Here is a 15369-nt window from a genome sequence, read left to right as displayed (position 1 = left end):
TAAATTGATAGAAATTAAAAATTTTTTTTCTGTCATAGAAAATCGATAGAAAATTCTTAGTAAATTGATAGAAATTAATAATTTTTTTTCTGTCATTGAAAATCGATAGAAAATTCATAGTAAATCGATAGAAATTAATAATTTTTTTCTGTCATAGAAAATCAAGAATATTTTTCTAGGTTCAAGTTAACTGTATTTTCTGTGTAGAGAAACTTAAATTTAAAAGACGCGTGTAGGTTTTCATAACGTACAAATAAAGAATTTTACGAGCTAAAAAAAACTTTTATGTCAAAATACCCAAACTACATAAACACTGCAGTGTTTAGACATGTTTAAATTGAAGATGTTTTATAATTTTTAATCATAAAATAATTCTAGTTATTAATATTGATTCTCATTATATTTCAAAATTAACTAATGTTCTTGCGAATTATTACTACATAGAAAAAATAGTTAACTCGAATCATGAAAAAAATTCCTGATTCAAGAAATTTTGTTTCAACGATTCGGAAAACCAAAATTTTCTTGCGCCAAGTAAATAATTATCTTGAAATTTTGATCTTGAATCAAAATTTTTTTTCATCAAGTCAACATATTTTTATGTTTAAATTGAAAAATTTTTACTAGTTTCAAGAGTTTTTATTTTTTAATACGAACGAAATTTTTTTTTTAAACTGAAAATGAACTGTATTTTTTTATTGAACAATTGAAAGCAGAACATAGTGAAGAGATGAGTCATTTAAGAATGCAAGTAGTAGTAAAACATATTGTATCTGTTATAGAATCTGAAGATTGCTTGTTAATGAAACTGAAAGATATGAAAAGTATTTTTCAGCTTCTAAGAGTAAGACGGCATAATCACCGTATAAAAGTGGCATAACCACCATATTTATGCGGCATAAACATCGTATAAATACGGTGCGAACATTGTATGAATACCGTGTAACCACTGTTCAAATGAGGTATAGCAACCGTATAAATACGGTACAACCGACGTTTAAGTACAGCATAAAAATCATATAAATGGAGCATAATCATCGTATAAATACAGTATAGCGAGAGCGTAAATACGGTATAACCACAGTATAAATACGGTATAGTCCCTATATAAATTTGGTATCAACACAATATATTTGCGGTATTAATACGGTAATAAAATTTCACAAATATACCACATTTATACCGTGGGTATACCGTAATAATGCTTATACCCAAAAAATACTAGGCAAATACCGTAGACATATACCGTTATGGCAATTCTGCGCCCTGGTGAAAATTTTTCGGACTTCTGTCTGAAAAACTCAGTTCTAGAGTTCTAAAGACTTTTTCAGAGTTCTAAAGACTTTTTCGGACAAAAGTCCGAAAAATTTTCACCAGGGCGAGGGAAAAAAAAAAAAATAATAAAAATTATTCATAATATTAATAAAAAAATGTATATACCATGACTTTAAATATTATTGTCGCACATATTGTGTAGCTAATTATTTAAAATATTGCAAATATAAAAAAATTTTAATGTTTATTTATTTGAATCCTATTTAATTTAAAAATTTTTTTTGTCATTTAAAATTCAGCAGACGTCAGATAATTTTTTAATTTCCAAAAAATAACATATTAGTAAAAAAAATTTTTAAAAATGCACACCAAGAATTCAAAGACTTTCGTATGCAGTAATTTTTTTTTTGACATTTAATTTTTTTTTTTTTAAATAAATTTCTGTCACTTGAATTATTTTTTGTTATTAACAATAATAATTTTTAAAAAACAATAATTATTATTATTTAGTAGTAGGGGTGACATTGGCATGACTACTTTTATTTTTTTTTTTTTCATCAGTCATTTTTAGTTTAGTAGATCATGGATTTGTAAAGGAACGTAGAAATTATTATTTATTCATGTATATTAATAATTTAAATTGTGTAAATAAAATATTATAATAATTAGTTAATAATGGACGAGTTAAGTGCACAATTAATGGAGGACATAGTCCTGGAACCAAGAAATAAAACATCAAACGAGTAAGTTTAAAAAAAAACTAATAACCTCAAAATAACTGCAGGTTATAAATAAAAATATTTAAAATATTTTAGGGTATCAAAAAAAACGTCATCAGCAACGTCAACGTCAAAAAGTATAAATGTACCGACGAATCCAAAACGTGGACGTCTGAAGGTCGAGCTTCAAACCCTTAGAATATCCGAGGAATCTGAGAGACAGCTGTTCAACACATTGAAGCATGTCTATGGGCCATCATTTAAACTCAATGATGTCTCCAATTTTGAGGACAATAAAAAAAGCAAATTGGACGGGCAGTACTGGATGGAGAGAGGTGACCTAGTGATACGCGGTGTCGTTGATTACTCATCCAAGAACCCAACTCCCAAAGGAAATGCGGCTCTTACTCAACGATTCGCTTCGTCAAAGCTGGAGAGCTACAGCTTCCATCCCAACCACTGCCTCGAAGCTCTGACTCACGCTGACGGAGACTTTGGTCGAGCCCTGGAAATTCTTTTTGAAAAATACTACCAGGTTAAGCCAGCGAATGCTGGTGATGCTGATGGTTACAGTGAAGAGGATTTGAATGACATTCTGGAGAAGCGTGACGATGAAAAGCAGGCACTGGAATCTATTTACAGTGAAATGTTTGTAGAGAAAATAAAAAATCGTCTTTGGTTGGTTAAATTAAAGTTGGATTATTTGCTGAAAAAAAAATCTGATGATTCTGATGATAAGGCAGCTAAAAAAAATGATAGAAAAAATAATAATAGTAATAATAGTAAGAGAAATGACGTTTGTAGATTATTTGTTAGTGGGAAATGTAGATTTGCTGATAGATGTAAATTCTTACATCAGCAGCCGGAGCAAAAAAAAATTCAAACGGCTGTAAAAGAAGATTCGGAATTTATTTTGGAAATTCGCTTTCCAGAAGGCAATAAGTATCCATACGAACCGCCTTATATGTATTTATATAAGAGTGATCCATCAATGGCTTATCCGAACGTCAAGTACCTGATGATTGTTAAGAGATTGTACGAAGAAGCGAAGGAACAGTGTACTGGAGAGTCGTGTTTATTTACTTTGATATCTTTGCTAGAGAATGAAGACGAGATGATGGAGTATTTAAATAACAACAATCCGAATTTTATTGATATGTATGACTCGCTATTTACTGAAGTCCCGGACGACGAGACGGGACTGTCGACCCATCATCAGAAAGGAACGGTCAGTAAACAGAGCAAGAGTAAATTGTCGGAGGAAGAAGTTGTTGAGCAGGACAATACAATTTGTAAGAGATTTATGGACAAAAATAAGAATCAAAGGTTTAGAAAAATTATTGAGAGTCGTCAGAAGCTACCGGCTTGGAATATGATGACTGATGTCATTGAAACAGTTGATAATAATCAGGTGACGATTATTTCTGGTGAGACAGGTTGTGGTAAGAGTACTCAGGTACCGCAGTTTATGCTGGATGACTGGATCGTCAACAGACGTGACAGCAAAAGTCATGCGGAAATTATTTGCACTCAGCCGAGGAGGATAAGTGCCATTGGAGTTGCTGAGAGAGTTGCCTTTGAACGTGATGAGAAAATTGGTAACACGGTGGGTTACCAAATTAGATTGGAAAGTAAGATATCTAGCTGGACGCGCTTGACATTTTGCACTACGGGTATTTTACTTCAGCGCATGTCCAGTGATCCTACACTGAAGTCAGTGACTCATGTTATTGTTGATGAAGTCCATGAGCGAAGTGCTGAAAGTGACTTTCTGCTGATGCTCTTGAGACAGATTCTTCCTAAGAGACCTGATTTGAAGATTATTTTGATGAGCGCGACTCTCAAAGCTGAGACTTTCTCGTCTTACTTCAACGGGACACCGATTCTGGAGATTCCTGGACGAACATTTCCGGTGGAGCAAATATTTTTGGAGGATGTGCTCGATCGGTGTGACTTTGTGCTTGAGGAAAATTCAAAGTACACACGAAAAATTCGCGGTGGTTGGGAAGATCTTGAAATGGAACTTGAGACTGCTGATGTTGATGCGCTCGCTGGTAACCCACCACAGAACTCAATCGCTGATGAAAATTTACGTCTCAGTCAATTAGTTGGCAGGTATCCTGGTTACTCAAACCAGGTTTATAAAAACTTGTATGTGATGGATCATGATAAAATAAATTACGATTTGATAGAAAAGGTCTTGGAGTGGATTGTTGACGGTGATCATGATTACCCACGCAAAGGATCTATTTTGGTATTTCTACCAGGAATTGCTGAGATATCAGCGACAAAAGATGTTATCAATGACAATAAAATATTATCACCACGTTCAGGTAATTTTGTCGTAGTTCCTCTGCACTCGATGCTCACCAGTGAAGAGCAGGCGATGGTATTCCATAAACCCAAAAACGGAGCACGGAAAATAGTACTCAGTACAAATATCGCCGAGACTTCAGTCACGATTGACGACTGTGTCTTTGTGGTGGACACAGGCAAGATGAAGGAGACTAGATTCAACTCCAATACCAACATGGCGAGCTTAGAAGCCTGCTGGGTATCACGGGCCAATGCAATGCAACGAAAAGGACGAGCTGGAAGAGTGATGTCAGGTGTTTGTATTCATCTGTACACTTCCAACCGATTCGCTTATCGTTTTCTCGGGCAGCCGATTCCCGAGATCCAGAGGATCCCACTGGAGCCCCTGCTGCTCAGAATCCAAATAATGAACGGTGGTAAACACGTAAATCTTTTCAACGTAATGGAGAAAATTATAGAACCTCCTGCTGAACAGAGTGTCAGAGACGCGATTACGAGACTCCAAGACGTCGGAGCTTTTGATTCTCAGTGCAATTTAACTCCTCTGGGTCATCATTTAGCTGCGCTGCCTGTCGACGTTAGAATAGGAAAATTAATTTTATACGGTGCTATTTTTTGTTGCGTCGACTCGGCGCTAACTATTGCCGCTTGTCTGTCGCACAAGAGTCCATTCACGACACCCTTTGACAAGAGACAGAGTGTTGATGCTAAAAAAAAAGAATTTACCACTGCCTACTCTGATCAGCTGACTATTCTAAAGGCTTACAAAGTAATTATTAAATGAATTATTGTTTATAATCGATACCTAAAAATATTATTTGTTTTTTAGAAATGGCTGGATATAAGTTCACGTGGTTATCATGCCGGTCAAGCATTTGCTTATGAAAATTTTCTATCAGTAAGAACATTGCAAACTCTTGCAGATGTTAAACATCAGCTATTAGAGCTACTGGTGTCCATTGGATTCGCGCCGATTGATATAAAAAAAAGGCAGCCAGGAGTAGATAAAGTTATCGAGATGTCCGGGAGTGAATTGAACGGAAATAACGAAAATTTAAAACTTCTCCAGGGTTTACTTTGCGCGGCTCTGTATCCTAATACTGTTAAAATTTTCACTCCTGAAAAATCATTTCAATTGCGATCAGCGGGAGCTATTCCAACTCAGCCTAAACCCGAAGAACTTAAATTTCAAACCAAAGACGATGGGTTCGTTCATATTCATCCGTCGTCTGTTAATTTTTCAGTGGGACATTTTCCTAGTCCTTATTTAGTTTATCAAGAAAAGATAAAAACCAGCAAAGTTTTTATTAAAGAAATATCTGTCGTGTCTATGCTACCGCTCGTACTTTTTTCTGGATATGGTATCAGTATTGAACAACATAATGGCGAATTTATTTTATCACTCGCTGATGGCTGGATTTTATTTGCAGTCGAATCTCACAAGGTCAGTTTCGTTATATATTTTTTAAAAATTAATATTATTTTAATTAATTAAATTTATTTTTTATCAGGTCGCGCAATTATTGCAGCATATGAGGATCGAATTAGTTAAATTATTAGAGCAAAAAATGCAGGATCCTCTGCTCAATCTACTTCATCATCAGAATGGCCGAAGAATTATCGATACGATAATAACAATTTTAACAAAAGATTAGATTATTTAGTTTATTAATTTGTTTGAAATATTTATTAATGTCGATTAAGTGATGCCATTTTTTGTGGCCAAATTTTTATCAAATCGAAAGTTAAAAAACATATTTTAGTTAAATGTTTCCGGTAATTAAATTACGAATAAAAAAATTTTTATTGATACAATTTTTTATTCATACATACATACATACATACATACAGGAATATCAGTTTATAATTATATAATGGAGATCAGGTATCACTTCTGGGCACATATAAGTTACTGCAGGCTGCTCTGAACTGAAAAAATAAAAATAAATATTTGAAATACAATATTTAGATTGAGTAAAACACAAAATTGAGTAAAACACAAATTTGGAATTTTGAAATAATTAAGAAAGTATAAACATTATGGTGTTTCAGGAAAAAAAAAAAACATTTTTTTTTTTTTTTAATGGTATCCAAAAATTGAAAGTATAACTAAAAATAAAAATTTGCCTCAATCCATTTTTATATTTTCCATTTAAATAACACGGGAAAAAAAATTTTTTATTTTTGGAATTTTCCAGCTCATAAGCCAATCAACGGATTTTGATGCACAACAAGTTTTTTTGTAGGAAATTAAACGCTCTACAAAAAAAGTCTCTTATCATTTTTCGATAAATCCCACGGTTCAAAAGTTATTGAAGCTTCAAGTCAATTTTATAGTAAATTTTGAGATTTTTTTACTTTCCTGGCCAATCTATCAGTCTTATGAAAAAATATTATAGGAACTTTTTTGTAGGTAATTTTATTCCTTACAAATTATTACGAATAAAGTTTTTCGAAATTCTGCGTTGTTTTCAAGTTATTTCCATTTCAATGTCAAGCTCTTAAAAAAATAGATTTCTGATTAATTTTAAGAGCTTGACATTGAAATGAAAATAAATTTAAAACAATGCGGAATTTCGAAAAATATTATTCGTAATAATTTGTAAGGATTAAAATTACCTACAAAAAAGTTACTATGACATTTTGTAATAAGACTGATAGTTTCGCCAAAAAGTGAAAAGATCTCAAAATTTATTATAAATTTGACTTGAAGCTTAAATAACTTTTGAACAGTGGGATTTATCAAAAAATGATAAGAGACTTTTTTTGTAGAGCGTTCAATTTCCTACACAAAGTTTTATTGCGCATAAAAATCCGTTGATTGGCTTGGCTTATAAGCTAGAAAATTCTAAAAAAAAAAAAATTTTTTCCTATGTTATTTAAAAGGAAAATAGCAAAATGGATTGAGGCAAACCTTAATATTATTATTAAGAGCTCGGATTGGCACCAAAATTTTGATTTTCAGGTATACTCTCAATTTTTGAATACCAAAAAAAAATTTTTTTTTTCTTAAACACCCTATTAAACATACCATTTCTTGACTTCCGAGAAATATTCGGTAGTATTACTGTAATTACGGTTACATTGTCAGATCGGACAAATTCTTCTGACCGCGTTAATAATTTGAATTTGAAATCTTCAACGTTTATGTCCAGTTGAGTAGCGTGACAACGAACAGCTAAATTTTCAAGCTCTTCATAATTATCAGCAGTGAGATAGTTGTCAATGAGTGATTTTTCGCACAATTGTTTCAATCTTTTCAATTTATATCTATCAGCAGCCTCAAGCAAATACTCCGAATGATCATCCAAGTCATTGATCTCACCAGTGTAGAGAAATTCTACTAGTCTTTTAAATATTTCTGGATCGATGCCCGTAATATTCAACTCAGTACCTTTACTTTCAGGCGTTCGTTGATGACGAGCAACATCTTCATACAACACAGGACATCGTGTTTCTAAAACAGTTCTATGGACTTTAAATTGAGTATCTTGCACCTGTATGACAATATCACCGTTATCTTTGCAGCTCTCATACAACTCCAAAAAATTTTGCGGTAAGTTTTCTATATCGATAAGATATCCTGCCCTCTCATAAGGAAATGTAGGATTATCATCCAAATAAGTTATTAGTTCAATGCGCAATGTCATCGTATCATTTGGAACCAATTTATCTGTCCTTTTAATTGATAAACAACCATATTCGGCAAAAATATCTCTACCAGCATCACAGAAAAAAGACTCATCAAATCTTTGATTTTTTCGTGTAATGAAAACAAGATTTCCATCGGCATCGACCAGGTAATAGTTGCAAGTAATATGTTTTTTAAATTCTATCATATGAACCGGATGTAACATTATTACTATTTCTTGATCATCTATTTCTTGACCATCTATTTCTTGATCATCTATTTCTTGATAATCTATTTCTTCGGTATTATAATGATATAACTCGACATGCCACTTGGTAACATTACCTTCAAACTCTGATAAAAATTCATGAGTTACAGGAGTCTTTGAGGAGTTTGCCATTGTAGTGTTTAAATTTTCTATTGTCCAAGTTTCGTACGTTTTATAAACATTATTTTCTATTTTTTTAATAGGCATTTTTTTTATAAGCAACAACACAAATGACTGATGATAACTGCAGAGGCTGTGGAGTATAGAAAGCACGTGTTTTTAATTACAAATTACAACAACCACGTTTATTATATTCCGGAGGCACCCCTATGAGAGAAGCTCAAAAATGAATGTCCAATTCAAGATCGATTCTGTCTGAAATCGGTTATTTTCAAATAATATTTAATGACAATACCTTCTATATTATTTTACCTCTACCCTCCATACTTTTTCAAAAATTTCCAAGCAAGCAAGCGCCATCTAGCGAAATTGGCGGCAAATACAATTTGAAACTTAATAAATTCTAGGTTATATTTTCATATAAAATTTCCATGTGTTTATAAAACAACAAGCACGTGGTTACTCGGTGACTATTTTCCTAAAGATTTATTAATAATAATTGAGTTCAACATCATGAGCGAGACTAAGAAACAACTCGAGGCTGTTGCTGCAAGTGAAAATTTTAAATCTGATGTACAAAGTGCGGGAACGACTAATTCATTGAGCGTAATTGCGGCAAGTTATGATGATGACTGTGATAGTGATGATCAAAACAGTTGTCAAAGTGCTGATAGCAAGGAACAGCCAAATCCGACAGTCGTTGATGATCAAATGATAGTTTCTGAACCAGAACCTGTTAGTGTTATTGAAAAAATTACTCCTGATGTAAATTTAGCTACTGGTAATGAACAAGTGACAAATTCAGATACAGACCCAGCTAGTACTGGTCTTCAAGTCGCAATATTCAACCCAGAACTAGTTATTACTGAAAAAATAGTTACTGATTATTCAGAGCCAGTTATTGTCACAGAAAAAGTTACGATCCCTGATCCAGACCCACCTGTGGCCAAAAAAATGACTGATCCAGAGATTACTATCATCAGAGAAGAAATAACAATATCAGACTCTCAGAATAAAAATTACAGGGTCCAAGATTCAGATAACTCTGACAGTGAAGACGACTCCAGTTCCAGTGATAGCAGCAGCAGCAGTAGCAGTAGCAGCAGCAGCTCTTCTTCGGAGTCTGATGATGACCACGACAGTGACAGCACTAAAAAACAAAATTCCAACAAAACCAGGTAATTAAAAAAAATTTCTCATTAATTAATGTAATGGGACCTAAGTCCACCTCCTCCACGGAAGCCGTTTCCTCGCCCTTTTGGGCATACACGCGTTGCGAAATCCCCATCTTCCAAGCTTTAAGCGACACTCTCGGTCGAAACCGAGTGGACATTTACTGGGGGTATAATAAAAAATCCCCATTGCGTGTGATATCTAACCACAGCCACCACGAGTCCTACCTCACTCAGTCCCCCATTCCTTCCATCCCAGAAAATAAAGAGACTCTAGCCGAAATGGGGCTTGGAATGGGGCCCCCATGGTACCAATTCCCTGTATTGGTCTACAGGCTGCAGATAAGTGGTGAGTTGCAGCATAACTCATTACCCTAAAAAGGGTTTCTTCCACGTTATCCCACTTGGATCTTAGGACGACAACTATTAAAGATTGCCTCTACCGTCATCACCAAGTGATTAAAATTTCTCATTAGAAATAATTAAATTAATTGATTATTCAAATTATTTTACAGGAAGAAGAACGGTAACCCCGAGAAAGGAGAATATGATGACTTGCCGCCAATTGAAAACATACAGATAACAGTACCAGAAGTACTGTGTGATCCTATGGGCCAAGTAATATTTCATTAGTCTATTTAATAGTCAGAGTCTAATTAAACTTGGCAGTATTATTAATTAAAATAAATATTAAATAATTGTAGGTCGGTTGGATAGTAGAGCAAATGGTTGTAGTGACCCCAAAAGCAAACAAGCCGACTCTTAATTTTGACACGATGTTATTTGTGGACAAAGGTAAGCGTGCTTTGGGACGTGTGTTCGACGTATTTGGACCAGTGACCGAGCCTCATTACTGCGTTAGATTTAATAATGCTGAGCATATAAAAGAGAGTGATATTAAAGTTGGTATGACAGTTTATTACTGTCCCAATACCCCTTATACAACTCTTGTATTCATGACTGACCTTCTCAAGTATGTTTTCTTTATACTATTTATAATAATAATGACAATAACATGCATTCATTCTGATGCATCTTTTAGCTTGCACAACAATAACTTTTTTTTTATTTGTAGAATAAAAGCCGCTGATGACGTAGGCGAAGACGAGCATCCAGAGTTTTCGGATGACGAGCAAGAAAAAGCATACTTCGCTTCTCTTAAACAGAGACAACGGAATAATAGTAGTAGTAGTAATAATAATAATAAAAAAAGTAATGATACTAATAGAAGTACTCCGTCGTCAAAGCGTCAGAAGAAAAATGACGGGTGGAAGTCACAGCATCCTTGGAGCAGTGTTAGAAAAACGGGGCCAGTACCGCAAAATAATTATTGGCATCAGCAACAAGCTCAAGCCCAAACTCAAGCTCAAGTTCCAGCTCATTTTTACTCCCAGCCACAACAAAATACGTGGGCGTCGTACCCAAGTAATGTCGGTGGTAATCCTTGGGATCATTACTCGTATCAAAATTGGTTTCCACCTCAATCCCAGTATTCATCAGCGACGTCATATCAGCCGAATGTCGATTTAACGCCACCCGGACCTAGTTTTCCGTGGCAAGCAAACTCGACCTTTACACCCACGCCTACAAACGTACCCTGGCACATGCCACCCCCACCCCCACCTCCTTCTTATTTACCGTCACCTCAATATCCATCATCTCCAGCTACGTAGATTGTAATTTGGAATACGTACTCATTTATTTTGTACTTATAATAATGATAATTTGATAAATATAAATATATATTATATATTTTTATCTTTATAAATACTTTCTTTCATATAAAATATAATTGTGGTCCTCTAGTGTCTGTATATATAATAATATTAATATTAATTACAATTATCTATAGGTCACATTGTAATTAATTTCAGGAATTTGTTAAAAATGACGATGATTTAAATTCCATCATCTTTGGATCATCCAATCGTTCATCTGCGATTTTTATGTCATTGTTTATCGCTGCTATTAGAGCTTCTAAAAAATTAAATTAAATTAATTACTAATTAAGTTGATAAATCCTCTAAATTATTTAGTACTGTAGCTTACCAACGGAATCAAAATTAGCTTCCGGTCGTACAAAACCGGTGACAACAACTTTCAACTCTTTTCCATGCAAGTCATTTGAAAATTTATGTAGGATATGAACCTCCTGTAATAATATTTTATGTAACTCGATATATTTATTTACTTTGAAAAATACGTAGTTATTTATAATTACCATTGATTTTTTTTCATTCTGATAGAATGGATTCCACCCTATACTCATAACCATTTTATAAATTTTACCCTCAAGTGCTGCCCAACCGTAATAAATTCCAGTATTAAATCCTTCCGGTAATTGAGCAACTACTTCTTCAGGAAAATTTGCTAATTTATAAATATCAAATTTTATTATTTTTTATTTTTATATTTACTTAAGGGAGACCACTAGAGTGTAATTTTGAAAAAATCATTTTTTCTGCATATTTTGATAGTCTATAGATTCAAAAATAATATAATAAAATTCAAAGTGCAAATCTCAAATAGTTTTTTTGAGTCACAGTCATCTGAAGAGCAGCCGCTCATCGGTTCTCAAAAGTACATTTTTCAAAATTGCTGCAGTTATAATTCGAAGACAAATCATCCGATCGATTTGACTCTTATTGCAGCTTCTTTTATATGTTTCTCCATACCATGAACCTCCAGTTTTCCAATCGAATAGAAAATGTAATTTTGCCAGGCCAAAAATCATCAAATTTTCGCGCGAAAATTTGATACTTTTTTTTTAAAACTCCGTCATTTTGTTAAATTTAAATTTTTCTTTTCGATCGAGGGTCATGGTACAGACAAAACCTTCTAGTTTAATAAACTTTTTGGTTTTTTTTATTTCACGCACTCCGAAGGTCGCTGTCACTGCAGCAGTGGGGAGACTTTTTTAAAGCCTTGGGAGATTGCGAATAACTCGCAGAATTTTCAATTCTTTGGTCCAAAAATTTAATCACATATTTCTTATATATCCACAAATATATCCTCAAAACATAAAAACATTCTATGCAGTAGTTTTCTTTAAAAAAATTCCCAAAAATGATCTTTTTTTCAGGCGGTCACACTAGTGGTCTCCCTTAATATTAAATATTTATCTATACAAAAAAAATAAATTACCTGTAGGAATACCAAGAGCTTTTGAACCTCTTCCAAATCCTTTGACAATTTTCCCAGCAGCATAATACGGAAGTAAATTATCCTCCGACATTTTACTGACGTCTAATCAGATTTACAATACTTATATTAAATTTAACTCTTTTAATAATGAGATAAATAAGATATTTAGTATTTAGTCCAAGGAAAAGACACTATCTGTCGACAGTTTGACACGTGTCTATCAGCTGATCTCCCTACTATAGTTCTAAGTATTTATTTCTCTAAAACAAACATAAATAAAAGTAATTAAAATCATATTGCAATTCATTTAAAACTAAAAACTTGCCCATTACTCATCCACTTGATAATTATTTCCCTAAATAATTTTTAATTACTTACGGAAAAAAATTACGATAATAATTTCCAGTAAATACATTAGTTTAAAAAAAAATGACACATTTTCTTTACGTAATTTACATTTAAAATAATGTCAATGACAAGGAAAAAAATAATTATCAGGTAATTAAAACTAAAGATAAGGACATAAGTTAGTTTTTTAAATAAATAATTGCAAGTTGACAGCAACGTGACTTTTGGCATTTCTTTATAATATTTTTTTTCTTTTTTTTTTTTTTATTTAGACTTAATATGATAATAATCGCGGCTTGGTAGTCGCGATTCAAGGTTCTTGATCGCGTGAATAGTCTAGTAATAATAAGTAGATAGAGACCTGAAGGTCCTGCTAGCAAACGTTTGATATCCACGTAATCGAAAGTATAATAAATTATTTAATTATCATCAACGATTGAATTGTTTCCTCATTCCATTGATCTATTAATTAAAATATCAAAATTAATTATGTACAAAATACTGATCCTGACAACAGACAATTTACATTTTCCAGATTTTTTTAAATTAACTACAAAAAAAAAAAAAAAAAAAAATGCACATGTAGAAAATTTAAAAAACTACAGGTGCAATTTTTTCAAATATTTTTTTTAAATTTATCGTTTTTTGAAATAAAAATTATTAGACGTTGGGTAATTTCTGTATCATAAATATAAAATACCTTCATATATTTATTATCATAGAGTATTTAAATATATATGTGTAGTATTGTAGTAGTAAATAAATTTATGTATTCAATTTAGTCTGGAGTGACACCGAAAAGTACAGAGGAGTACTTACGTCCAAGTGAGACATACGAGTATGAGTGCAATCATCACCAATGAGAATGAACATCATGTAATGTATAATAAATAAAAAAAAAAAACAGTATTAGTAAGATATTTATCTATGTATGTGTATAAAATTTAGAATTGGAGTATACCCACACACGTGCACACATACTCGAAATAACGAATGAAGGAGGCGATGAATTGACGTCATAGAGTGACGTCAACCAGGACCGTAACAAAATTATACGTCATCTCCCCCTTTTTGAAATTACACAGAATAATTTGTTGGGTCCTGTAGGTATTGAACCTGGAACCGTACCTACGTCAGCTGGCAATCGGTTCGCTTGATTTATCGTCATGATTTTTACTGCAACCCTCCCCCACCAGAGCTGACGAACCTCAGAGATTTCAGGAATTTTATTTTTCACGATGATATTTTTTTAAAAATTAAAAACTCAATTTATATTTATATTTATACTTTTATGAGTCACGTTGGTTTGCTGACTGTAATCTGCGGATCTATGGATGTAAATGTCAAAGATAAAAAATAATTTAAGATAAAATAAATATAAAAATTTATCAAATACCGGCAAAGTGTAACGCGATAAGTTTGAATCTCAGTGACCTCGACTATTTCTTTAATAATGACGCACGTTCTTCGCTATAAAACATAAAGTTGGCTCGAGGCCGAAAATACACCGGCTATCAGAGAGAAAGAAAAGAATCATAAGACTCGGAATATAAATGTTTTAATAATTTAATACGTTTATATATCTCAATATATATAGAACAAGTATATATATTTGGTAATCACGAGGTAATAACGATCCCAAGTTTCTTGACTTCTCGGATTATCACCAATTTGTCAAAACCAATTTCTTCGGGTAAAAAAACCTGAATCAAAGGGACAAGAATTTGAATTTGAATTAATTATGCTACAGATATGAGTAATAAAAAAAAGTACTTGCGTCAATTGTTCGAGATAAAAGTTTTCGACGTAATCTACAGACGTATTTATCTTATAGATGAATTTCCTGTGCGTATCTATAGTACGTACGCAAAGTAGAGCTTTGATGTAAAAGAATAAAAAAAAAAATGTAACCATTTACCTTGAGGTCTTTCCTGACGGTCAATTTGCTCGAGTAAGTCAAGGGTATATTTGCAACTTGTATGGCAATTAAATTAGACGGGAGAAGAACATTGACGTCAATTGCAGTAAAAGATAGTATGTGCGCCTGTAACTACTCTATACCCCACTTCTATTGGCTGTACGGTATCAATTATTCTCTTTTATTTTTTTTAAATTTTTCTGCATGTTACTTTTGTTTGTTGCCCTGTATATTAATTTTTATTTTTTATTTCTTAGCTCCGCAAAATAAAAATTACTGATAGAATAAGTAAGAATGGACATGCCACTAGTAAATAGTAACTAGTTGCTAGTGGATGTGATGGAAATCGGGTTTGTAAATAAAAGAGATCGGACAGATCATCATCCTGGTGATGCCACTCGAGTGACAGAGAAATACTGAGTGGGAGAGAGAGAAAAAGAGGAAGGGATTTTACGAGT

At 32.9% G+C, this 15369-nt stretch overlaps 4 protein-coding genes across 10 annotated transcripts; 2 read left to right on the top strand and 2 right to left on the bottom strand.

Annotated features, from left to right (window-relative positions):
• Positions 1-1807: 1807 nt before the first annotated feature.
• On the top strand, positions 1808-5965 carry LOC130672091 (putative ATP-dependent RNA helicase DHX57). The gene is made up of 4 exons (XM_057476369.1): positions 1808-2018; positions 2091-5079; positions 5140-5754; positions 5822-5965. Exons 1-4 carry the CDS (start codon positions 1951-1953, stop codon positions 5963-5965), a joined length of 3816 nt encoding a protein of 1271 aa, XP_057332352.1. The 5' UTR covers positions 1808-1950.
• Positions 5966-6042: 77 nt separating this feature from the next.
• Positions 6043-8832, bottom strand: LOC130672102 (uncharacterized). Its single transcript, XM_057476396.1, has 2 exons — positions 7342-8832; positions 6043-6239 (listed from the first exon to the last, which is right to left on the bottom strand). Exons 1-2 carry the CDS (start codon positions 8414-8416, stop codon positions 6220-6222), a joined length of 1095 nt encoding a protein of 364 aa, XP_057332379.1. The 5' UTR covers positions 8417-8832; the 3' UTR covers positions 6043-6219.
• LOC130672098 (H/ACA ribonucleoprotein complex non-core subunit NAF1) lies at positions 8757-11253 on the top strand. Its single transcript, XM_057476391.1, has 4 exons — positions 8757-9507; positions 10017-10119; positions 10206-10474; positions 10577-11253. The coding sequence occupies exons 1-4, from the start codon at positions 8843-8845 to the stop codon at positions 11172-11174; spliced, it is 1635 nt and encodes a 544-aa protein (XP_057332374.1). The 5' UTR covers positions 8757-8842; the 3' UTR covers positions 11175-11253.
• An 80-nt stretch (positions 11254-11333) lies between these two features.
• LOC130672111 (riboflavin kinase) lies at positions 11334-15350 on the bottom strand. 7 transcript variants are annotated; one of them, XM_057476412.1, is made up of 6 exons: positions 14390-14668; positions 14122-14321; positions 12646-12905; positions 11723-11871; positions 11551-11653; positions 11334-11478 (listed from the first exon to the last, which is right to left on the bottom strand). In XM_057476412.1, exons 3-6 carry the CDS (start codon positions 12734-12736, stop codon positions 11372-11374), a joined length of 450 nt encoding a protein of 149 aa, XP_057332395.1. In that variant the 5' UTR covers positions 12737-12905; positions 14122-14321; positions 14390-14668; the 3' UTR covers positions 11334-11371. The 7 variants fall into 7 exon arrangements, with proteins under 7 accessions (XP_057332395.1, XP_057332394.1, XP_057332390.1 ...); XM_057476411.1 differs by lacking the exons at positions 14122-14321; positions 14390-14668 and adding exons at positions 13355-13455; positions 13813-13934; XM_057476407.1 differs by lacking the exons at positions 14122-14321; positions 14390-14668 and adding exons at positions 13355-13455; positions 13694-13849.
• Positions 15351-15369: the final 19 nt, after the last annotated feature.

The sequence above is a fragment of the Microplitis mediator genome, chromosome 7 (assembly GCF_029852145.1).
Source record: "Microplitis mediator isolate UGA2020A chromosome 7, iyMicMedi2.1, whole genome shotgun sequence".
NCBI lineage: Eukaryota > Metazoa > Arthropoda > Insecta > Hymenoptera > Braconidae > Microplitis > Microplitis mediator.
This window is presented reverse-complemented; position numbering and strand designations above follow the sequence as displayed.